The following is an 11,116-nucleotide window of genomic DNA, read 5'->3' as shown; positions in this document are numbered from 1 at the left end:
GTTGAGGGGGTACTTGGGCATTATCCTTTTTTTTTTAATATAACAAATGGTAAACTTTAATTGAATAACCTTTCCTGAAAAGTTATCACTTTTACAAAAACTTGTGACTTTTATTGAAAAGATATAACATTTATGAAAAGTTGTGACTTCTATGAAAAGTAGGGACTTTATGAACGATTGTGACCTTTTCGAAAAGTTCTGACTTTTTGAAGATTTGTGATTTTTTCGAAGAGTTGTGACTTTTTTCGATAAGGCTCAATTAACATCTGTTCACACTACCCTTTGTTGACTATAAATACAAGGGTTTCCTCTCATTTTAAAATAAACGAAAATTCTTAAATTCTTCTTCTGCACAGTTAAATGTTTGATCCAAAGTTCTTCTTCTACACAATTAAATATTTGTGTATTTTGCTATTGTTGAGTGCCTCACTATCAAGGACACACTTCTCATTCATTGGGCTCAATTTTTCTTTTTTGGTTTCATTCTATTGTTACATATCCTAGTTTTTTTCTACAATCATTAATTTACGATTATAATATTAATTGTTATTTTTTACTACATACTTTGAACATTGTTGATTATGTTTTTGTAAAGTTATTGTTATAAGTATTTGTTAGTACAAACTATATGAAAATTCAACTATGCAGCTTCACAAATAACTTTTACAGAATACATTTAATTACAATATTCTCCAAAGTAATATTTTCTTCTCGAAGAGATCAAGCCCAAAGATTTATATGATTTTTTTGTTGTCATAATGATGTTAATATTTATAGAAGTAAAAAAAAATTAGAAATTCAAAGGGTAGAACTAAAATTAGCAATTAATTATAATTATATGATACACAATGATGATTATTCTCTCACACCAAAGTACTTTTTTTAAAAAAAATCTGCATTATCCCTTACTTCTCTATTATATATTTTAAGGATTCTTACTGTATTGTTTGTGCACAACTTCAATTCCAAAACACTATCATAACTATATTACATATCAAAATTTGATTTCAGAAGATTGGATCATAATTTTCCAACACATAATGACTACATATTACCTATTGGTATATATATGATTATGAAACCTTTGGTCTTGATAAATAAGTTAGTTTTATGTATATATTTTTTTTAAAAAATATTTTTAGTGTAATTTTTAGTGTTATACTAACAAAAAAATGTTATGATTAGTGTTATGATTTTTAATTTTGCTTTTTTTTCAATATAACAAATGGTAAACTAGTATTGGATAACCTCTATACTCCTAAAAACATATTTATATAAAAATACTATAACATTAGGAAAAGTATTATTCTAATAAATTTTAAAGAAGAATATTCTAACCGCGCTGAGCGCGGACCCATTGACTAGTTGTTATATAAGAGGGAATAGAATGATCTAATTGTAATTTCATTGAAATAAATATATTTTTTTATTTTTGTCAAGGAAGCTCGTAGAAACTGTCGTTCACGACTCAGTTGTGTATATGACAACTCTCAATTAAATGGACTAACCCGCAAACCATACTAAAGATGTAACTATACTAAGTAAGTCTCATAAAACATGCTTAACCGAGCAAACGTGTAGGAAATTTCGTATCTATGAATTTGGAATCATCTTGCTCACCCAACTCGGCACCCTTGGCGACATCATCGAAAAAAATATTGTCTCATAATTTAAACATCCGATTATCAATCACGTCCATGGTTGGTTTTTTAATAAACATAATTAGAGCTATCAATATGGCCTAGCCCACCCCATCCGGGCTAATCCATACAGGCATTGACATTTTACGGGCCAGGTCGGGCTAGCAAATTTTTTGTGTGGGTCAGAAAATGATCGGTCCAGCCCACAAGTACCTGGGCTACAGGCTTGCCGGGTCAGCCCACTTTTTACAAAATTATATATTTTTTATAATTATTAAATTAAATTATAAATTCTAATTCAAAAATATTATCATAAATATCGACAAAACAATATTACATTATGTTAGGCCTCATTTATTTGCACTTAATGGGTTTGAATCTTAATCATTCAGATTTGCCTCATTTAGTGTGTTTGATTTTAAGAACTTGATCTTAATTATTGAAATTCAATTCATTAAGTTCGTTTGTTTTATTATCTTATAAGCCTCTTCATTCATATATATCCATACACAATTCATTAAGTGTGTCTTGATATATCTTAATGAATCAGATTTGTAACACACTCTTAACACTATTCATACTAAAAAATAAGACTCCTATCTTAATTCAACTAAATCACGACAACTTATACAAATAGTTTTCTTATTTAATTAATATTAATAACATGCTTGTCATTATAATTTCCTTTATTCACATTAACTTAATATACATCTTTTGTTTCTAAATTAATCAATATATTTGAATTGATAAGCACTCCCATGATATAATATTTAGTACGATTTCAAAAAATAAGAAAGTATTAGTTATTTGATCGATAACAATAAAAAATTTCTATAATAAAATAAAATATTTTCCTAAACTATATATTTACTACTCTATATAAACTATTTTAAATTGCAGTATATTAGATTCTCAAAGTATTTGAGCGCAAAAAATAGTAATATTAATGATGTAACTTGATGTTGAGTTCTTAAAAGATAAATCATATTACCTTGTTACGGTAAAAATATTTAAAATATTATTTTATATGAAAAAATTATTTTACTAACAAGGTTTTTATAATATTTTATTGATATAACGTTTATTTCATATGTGCATTCAGATATTGAAAACAAACTATCCTAATAATTTAGTGTTCAGATTCAGAGACAATGTTTCACATGTTTATTCAGATTTACACATCTAGATCTTAATGCACATCTTAATATTTAAATGTGTATTAAAATTCAAACGTCTTAATCTTAATGGAAACAAATGAGACCTTGTCACTACTTGTTAATCAAATTCACAAATATAATATTCTTTATAATATTTAGGGAAAATGCACAAGTAACCCCTAGACAATGACCGAAATCCCAAAAACACACCTTACTAAGGTCATATTACCCCCCTGAACTTATTTTTTTTTTGTAATTTTGTGTACCTCTTTGCCTTACTTGGCATCCAAATATCTCTGACGCGCCTCAATTACGTGGAGTCATAAAGAATACCACATAAGACAAAAGGTGTATAAAATTACAAAAAAAAAGTTCAGGGGTAATAGGACCTTAGTTTAGTTAAGTTGTGTCTCTGAAATTTTGGTCATAGTCTAGGGGGTAGTTGTGCATTTTTCTTAATATTTATTAAGTTTTTTTCAACTAAAAGTATAAATATCTAAATATAAATACTAACCTAATTGTTTTGATTTTGGACTCTCTTTATTTTTAAATTTTAATATTATATTATATTTTGAAATTAATTTTTATTGACCCACAGACCAGCCCTACAAATATTTCTCAAGCCCCCCAAATGAGCAGACTTATTAAGGCTGGGCTAAAAAGGCCTTTTCTTAAATGGGCTCCAAAAATCATAGCCCATCCCTATTAAGTCCCGGGTTAAGCAAGGCCGGCCCAACGGACCTAGCCCATATTGACGGCTCTAGGCATAATACATAAATATTCCCTTTAATTTTGATTCAAATCACATTTATGCCTGCAACTTTGGGTTTTCACAAGTAGACACTTAAACTTGTATAAAATTTATCAAATAAAACACATATCCTACATGTCATTTTTTGTCGTACGTGATTTTTCATGTGTATTGTGTCACGTAGGAATAATTTGTCTACTTGTTCAAGTTTATACAAATTTAAGTGTCTAGTTGTGAATACACAAAGTTGAAGGGCATAAATATTAAATGAGGTCAAGTTAAATGATATCTTTATGTATTATGTCTTTTTAATAATATGTGAGCGCTCTATTAAATAAAAGAGCAGTTTTAATTGGATAACATATGAGCTCTCTATGCTCAACAATTACATTTTTGTTTCCTTGAAGTTGAAGTTTGTTGGGATGAGGGTGATGTTATTTAGAAAGAAGCAAAGAACAGAAAGGGGATGTAATTTAAGTTTGAGCTATAGTTAAGGGATGTCTTTGGTCATTTACTCATGAAAAGAATGAGTAATGTATATTATTTAGAATGAAAATGCAATAAATGAGTTGTGAATGTATGAAATTTAATAAAGCAAGTAAAGGAGGAATAAAAACAAATAAAGAAGAGAGGAGATACTGCTTAATATCTATAGTTATGTGGGAACTATTTTATGGATATCAACCTTTATTGTTGAGATGAATATAGAGAAATAGTTTTAGATCTAATAAATTATATAAATAAAAAGAATTAAGAAAAAAATTTGAATGCAAAGATTAATGAAATTGAATTTTTTTTCAACAATCGTACTAATTTATTGTGTATAAGTTATTATAGAAATTAATTTTTTTATTAATTAAGAATCTAGAAGTCACTCCAAATGTCAATCATGCATTCTCATTTTTTAATTACATTCAATTATTCTACTTCAATTAAGAAAATAGAGGAAAATAAAGAAAAATATCTAAAATAAAGGAGCAAAAAATGAATAAACATGGATGCTGATCAGCGCAACGTGTGGTGCATAGAAGTACAATACATGGTGTATAGGGATGCAAAGCTGCTCAACGATAAAGGGTTCATGACTCGAACCCTAACAGTCCAGCGGCGTGTTCTTACGTGGAGTCTTCACAGATGCCGGCTATACATGACCTCTTCACCCACCATCATCTTGATTACATGGCTAGAAGGGTGGGACGCTACTGTAAGGAGTCGGAGCGAGAGTTCTATGCTTCATATGTAGCGACTCTCAGGTCTTCTTTGGATAGTCAGTCTAATCCCACCAAACAACGACCACTTACGCATGTTCGAGTCTCTGGCCGCAGGTTAGACATCTCATTACCCATTATTTGTTGTTTCTTATACGGTGCTGATACAGATGCTACCAGGGAGCCCCTTACCCCCAAGTTTGACTATCGGTGGAATCTGATTAAGAAAAGGTCCTTTCCAGTGTGATACGGTGGTGAGAGAGACCAACAAGAGGATGATATCCCAACACATTTCTTTGGATAGTGAGAGTGCAGATTGGGTGCTGGAGTCCAGAGGCCTTATCAAGAAGACCAACCTCCCATTTGCTCCCAAGTTCATCTTTCTATTGATCCTTCACTGCCTATCCCCCATTTCTTTTAACAACATTCTTACATGGTATAAAGCAGTATTTGTAGCTGCTATGGTTACGGGGTTCGAGGTGGATTTTCCAAGGCTGTTGCTGGCAGTGATTCATTAGAGGGCCTTTAAGGCCTCGACCACTTATCCTTTTCCCTATATGATTTTTGAGTTGTGCAGGTCTTCTAAAGTGCCCAATTGGCACATTGATTTTCTCAGGACACCTACTAGAAGAATTGATTGATATTGGTCTCATCCACGATGATGCCAATGAGGCGGCAACCAACAAAGGGCCCAGAGTAGAGGTGCAGCCGCTAGGTAAGAACTTGGTGGACACGATAAAGCAAGCCCAAGGGGCTGATCAAGATACATCAGAGCGTACCGACACCAGAGCTCCGAGTTCCTCCCGATCTACATCATCAGCAGCACTGTTCCCAAATGCTAGGGTCTAGAAGCTAGAGGCCCAGATGGTCACACTACTGCTCATATCCAGTTGTGGATGCAGAGGTCCATTGCCGAGGCAGAGAATCGGGTCAAGAAAAATATTGCTGAGCAGAATGTGAAAAAGATTATGGCAATCCACTAGTGGGTTGATTCATTCGAGTTGAGAGTTCTCACCCATCCAACCCCTACTATTGATTTGTCGATTCTTCAGGGTGCTTTGGCGAGTCTAAGGGCTGATGTGGATAACATTGTGGATGTGCGGGTACCTTAGCCTAAGGCCACACCTGTGGAGCTTGCTGAGGACACTGTGTTTACTGCACTGTTCCAGAATAGTGTTGCGCCATCCCCTCCACCACGTGAGCATTCCAAGAGGCTCTAGTCGAGATATGGTGACGATGCTCGGGTTAGAAAGAGGGAGCGCACTGAGTTGGAGGTCGCGAGGAGAGCTTCTTTGGTATATGAGGAGCCCCAACAGATGAGTGCTCATGAGTTGGCTGTAGGGGTGTCTATCTGCAGGCTTGAGGATGTTGATAGGAGCACCACTGAAGGGAGCGATTTCGAGGAACCCGACCCGTCAGCTTGTTGATCGTCGGTGTTATGCGCCTCATGTTTGCTTCACCTACTACCTTTTTTATATATCTTATGCATTGGGGTCAATTTCATTCTTTCTTGTTGGGGGTGGGGTAAATGGAAAGTGAGTGCTAGGGTGAATTATTAGTAGTGCATGTCATGATTCTCTATTAGGGCTTTCTCACTTGTGTTCTTTTCCCCAAGAGACTGATTATTTTACTTTTGAACCGGTATGTTTAGTATCTTGTACATAGTATGAATGTGAAAACTAAATCATGATGGCTAAGTACAATGATATCCCGTTTTATAGTGCATGCTTGCATGATTAGGCATAATGAATGTTGAATGTGGTGGTTCTAAGAATGACATAGAGATACACCATTGCATGATCCTCAATCTAAAGCTTAAACTAGGTATCCGAAAATTTGGTAGGGTCATGAGGTGTTAAGAGACTGTGAGGAAAGTAGAATAGTCTGATGGTTGCCCGGTTAGTCCTCTAAAAAGTAATCCGTTCTAGACAATTAGGAAAGGATCAGAGGACCTTGTTTAAATTAGCCAATCTTTATCCTAAATGAAATAAATCTAAATAAAATTAATCCCTTTTTGATCCAAATGATTTGAGCTTACAATAGATCTTTCTTTTCTATCCCAACTCATCATTTCTGGGTATAATGTGTTGGCCCTGGTCCCTCCTTGGACATGTGCACCTTAACTTAGGCCAAAAGCATAAGTTGAGGGTGGTTAATACAGACACGAATCTCGTCTTGTCCCTGACCCAACCTTGGTTATTGTGTACCTCGAATCATGACAAAGCCATGAGTTAAGGGTGGCTATTATTAATAATGTGTCGAAAAGTGGGGTTGAAAAGATCAATGAAAAATGAGAAAAGAAATAGTGAAGAAGGGAGTGACTCAATCAAAGTTGAAATCAAGTGAAGAGTTTGAAAGAAAATACAAATAAAAGAAGAGTCATTTGCACAAAACGAGAAAGAAAGGAGAAAACAAGGCAAAGAATACAAGAAAAAGGATGAATAGGGCATAATAGACAATGAAAGAGGTATGATTCTTAGCCGTAATGGTAAGGAGGACAACAAGACACCAAAATGTATCCATATGTACCATACCTGACCCTAAGTCTATGTTACAAGCCAAGAAAGTCGTATCGTGATCCTGAGAGTCTAATATGGTGAACTTAAAGCAGTGAAAATAAGGGCAAACCTATGGCGACAAGTATCAACTTGGTGTGATGTTGTTTTGAGTGTGAGAGTTTAAAAATATTCCTTATACTCAAATTGAAATCACTGTGTGAAAAAGGAAGATATTATTTTTCAAGTGAGGACATTAGTTGCAATATTGGAAAGTTGGTACCTTGGTGAGAGATAAAAGAGGAGAGGTGTCGGGTCATGGTGAGTCTCTGTCATGGTCTGATCATCATGAATGATCATAGTGAGCCTAAGAGTGATATCATGCATAAAGGCAATAAATCTAGATTGATAGCTAGATGATTGCGAAAGCTTAAATGAGGATACTTTTGTACAAAGGTGTTGTTGTGAGTCATAGAGCGTCGTTTAAAGACAAACAACAAATTTAAGTTGAGGATGTTGATGTAAAGTGGTTTCACAGTACTTTGAATACTTTTTCCTTAAGTTTAGTGTGAGTCTAGAACCTTTTTGTAGTAATTATAATGTATTTTTATCTGTGTTTGTAGGAAACTGTCCAAAATGGAAACGCAGAGGACTATGCTGGAAACAGTGCAGAAGTGATGACCTATGGAGCCATCGATGGACCGTCGACATATCGATGGTCCATAGGTTGTGATCGTCGAATTGATGTTCAAGTTGCTAAAATCAAATGGGGGAATTCTGAATAAGTGTGGGGCTATGGAAGGATCGACCGATAGTCGTAGCAAACCGTTGATAGTAACAGAAAGTGGTTCGAGTCCCGACTTAAAGAAATCACTAAGTATGGAGGAACGGAGGCATCGACGGGCCATAAGTGCAACGACGGACCGTGCTATTGGTCTGTCAATTGTAACAGAACGAATGCAAAAGTGGAGGCTGAAAAAGATTTGAAGTGTGGACCGACGGAGGCAGTCGATGGTCGTTCCATCGACAGAACGTCAGTTGGGTCGTCGACTGAAGACGCGTTTTGGAAAGATTTTTCCTTATTTAGAACTCCTTCTATTTTAGGACTTTATTAATATAAATAGGGTTAAAAACCACATTTTTAGGGTTATACTTTTTGTTATTTTTCATAATTGTGTTATTGGAAGTTGAACTTTAGTTTTTAGGAAATATTTCAAGTTTCTGGAATTGATTCTCAAGATGTTTTCTTCAATTCAAGTTTTATTTATGGATTTTCTTCAAAATCTATTATGTAAGTACATGAATTCTTTTTTAATAACTATGAATTGTGTATTTCTAAGCATGGGTAACTACCTCTACAACTAGTGTTGTGGGAACCATGGTAATTAACAAGGTAAAACTAGTTAAATAACAATTCTAGTATAGTTTCTTGCATGTATTGATAAATCTTTCGTTTATAAGTCTTTTTAACGGTGTCCAATGTTAGAACTCGCCTTGTTTCTACTTGTCGTACCAAGGAGGTTTTTAATAAGAAAAGAATTATCAACATAGATTTAGTATACACTATATAATAGAATAGTTTTAATTGGTGCAAAGTAGTAACTTAGTCATACATTGAATATGATGCTTAATATGAGGTAAATATAAGATTTAGTAAAGTAAACATACGTAGATGGACCAAGGTACAGAGTGAAATTCTCTAGTTGCCGGATCAAGGAATTAGGGATACATAACATACTACTTTGAGCAAGATATTAGGAAAGAGTTGTTATAGCTAGGATTACCGCTTTATGAACCTATGAGAATACTTATACCCTAGTTTCATTCATCACTTGATAAACACCAAAGTCATAAAATTGCTATTTGTTTTACTTACAAATAATCAAGCACTTTTCTTACATAAAACCCCCCTTTTATTTAACTTGTTTGGGAAAGGATTTGACTAAATAGACGTAATCATAGATTCAAGTTAAGTCTAAACAATTTCCCTCATGGGATCAACCCCAACCTTAAAATTTGGTTCTTTACTTGATACGACCACTTATACTTCTTTAGGGAAGTATAATTTGAGCGTATCATCGTCTAGCTAGGAGGAATATCAAGGAACAAGATTTACTAAATGCACCTGGAGTGAAACCTCAAGGAGAAGTTACCTATGCTAAGTTTCGTGAGTCTATTCGAATGTTAAGTAAAGTTGTGACCTATCAAATTGGATAGAAATATAATTGATAAGAAGTTTTTGGTACTTCAAGGATCCGTGAACTTTTAAGGATGAGTCCCCAAAGTTTCACATGTTAAAGTTTCATTAAGGATCCAAAGAAATTTATTGAGAAGCTGAAAGGGTATTTGATGTAATGTATGTTGATAAAGTGGATAGAATGGAACTAGCTGCATACTAAATGAATAGTGTCACCAGAATCTTGTTCGACCAATGGAAAAATAATAGGGCGGAGGATGCACCAATAGTGAGTTGGGTTATGTTTGAGAGAGCTCTCATGGGACATTTCTTTCCTCCTAAGTTGCGAGAGTCAAAGATAAGAGAGATTCTCACCCTCACTCCGGAGTCTATAAGTGTTCACAAGTATAGTCTAAAATTCGCAAAACCTTCCTGCCATGCTCTAGACATGGTTGTTGAAATGAGGAGCAGGTTGAGTTTATTTGTTGTTGGGTTGTCTCGTCAGTCAATCGAGGAAGACAAGGAAGCTATGCTGATAGAGGATATGGACCTAGAAAGGTTTATGATCAATGTACAACAAGTTGAAGAGGATAAGTTGAAGGACATAGATGAGTTGCAAAATAAGAGATCTGAGACATCAGGGAAGAAGTTTAGGCAACAAAAGAGTGATGCTAACCGGTCATCTCTCCCACAAAATTAGAAGGGATCTTTTCCATCATCTATGAGTGTACGTGCACCTAAGAACAAAAGTGAGTACAGTAGTCTGAAGTTCAGAGCTAAGGCAGTCTATTCTAAAGATAGTATGTCACAAAAGGAGAGTAGGCCTCCTGCATGTGCTAAGTGTGGTAGAAACTACTAAGGTATTTTTCGTGTGTGCTTTACTTGTTGTTTATTGTGTGGGTCATAGTAGTCATATTCTAAGCGAGTGTCCTGAGAGCCGGCAAGGTAGTGGAAATCAGGGAAACATGGACCAATCTTCTCCAGTTTCTCCTCCAGACATAGCTACACCTAGATGGGATGCTTCCAGTACTGGTGGAGGAACAAAACACTTATAGGCTATCAAGAGTCTTCAAGAGTAAGAGGGTTCACCATATACTGTCAGTGGTATGATTCAAGTATTTGAGTTACTTTTTATTCTTTGCTAGATCCAGGAGCAAGATTTATCCTCTGTAATTCCTTATATTGCTATGGATTTTAATGTTATTCCTTAGCATCTTAGTGAACCATCCACTGTTTCCATACCTATTGATAAGTCCATTCTAGTAGAGCGAGTCTATCGCGATTGTCCATTTTTGTCAATCACAAGAGTATCATGGCTGATATAATTAAGTTAGCCATGGTAGAGTTTGATGTCATTCTTGGTATGGACTGACTTCATGCCTATTATTCCTCAGTCGATTGTAGAACTTGAGTAGTAAAGTATCAATTTCCAAATGAACCAGTCTTAGAGTAGAAAAACAATTCAGTAGTGCATAAGTGTCTTTTCATTTCATACCTTAAGGAAAGTTAGTTTCTTACGGGTGTCTCTATAACTTAGTCTGAGCTAATGAATCTAGTATTAAGGTACCTATCGTTCAGTCAGTTCCTATAGTAAATTAGTTTCCAAAAGTTTTACTTGATGATCTACCCAGATTAACTCTTGAGAGAGAAATAGACTTCAGCATAGACATCATTCAAGATATTTGTCCT

At 34.6% G+C, this 11,116-nt stretch overlaps 1 protein-coding gene across 1 annotated transcript; it reads left to right on the top strand.

Moving 5' to 3' along the window:
- The first annotated feature begins 9,875 nt into the window (after window positions 1-9,875).
- On the top strand, window positions 9,876-10,482 carry LOC109119533 (uncharacterized). Its single transcript, XM_019212091.1, has 2 exons — window positions 9,876-10,105; window positions 10,338-10,482. The coding sequence occupies exons 1-2, from the start codon at window positions 9,876-9,878 to the stop codon at window positions 10,480-10,482; spliced, it is 375 nt and encodes a 124-aa protein (XP_019067636.1).
- Window positions 10,483-11,116: the final 634 nt, after the last annotated feature.

The sequence above is a fragment of the Solanum lycopersicum genome, chromosome 1, assembly GCF_036512215.1.
Source record: "Solanum lycopersicum chromosome 1, SLM_r2.1".
NCBI lineage: Eukaryota > Viridiplantae > Streptophyta > Magnoliopsida > Solanales > Solanaceae > Solanum > Solanum lycopersicum.
This window is presented reverse-complemented; position numbering and strand designations above follow the sequence as displayed.

What these genes read in the sequence shown, in the direction of transcription:
- LOC109119533 (XM_019212091.1), top strand. Translation starts at nt 9,876, where the DNA reads ATGGTTGTTGAAATGAGGAGCAGGTTGAGTTTATTTGTTGTTGGGTTG. An exon ending in CAAAAGAGTGATGCTAACCG is followed by an intron (nt 10,106 to 10,337) that starts GTCATCTCTCCC and finishes GGGTCATAGTAG; the next exon opens with TCATATTCTAAGCGAGTGTC.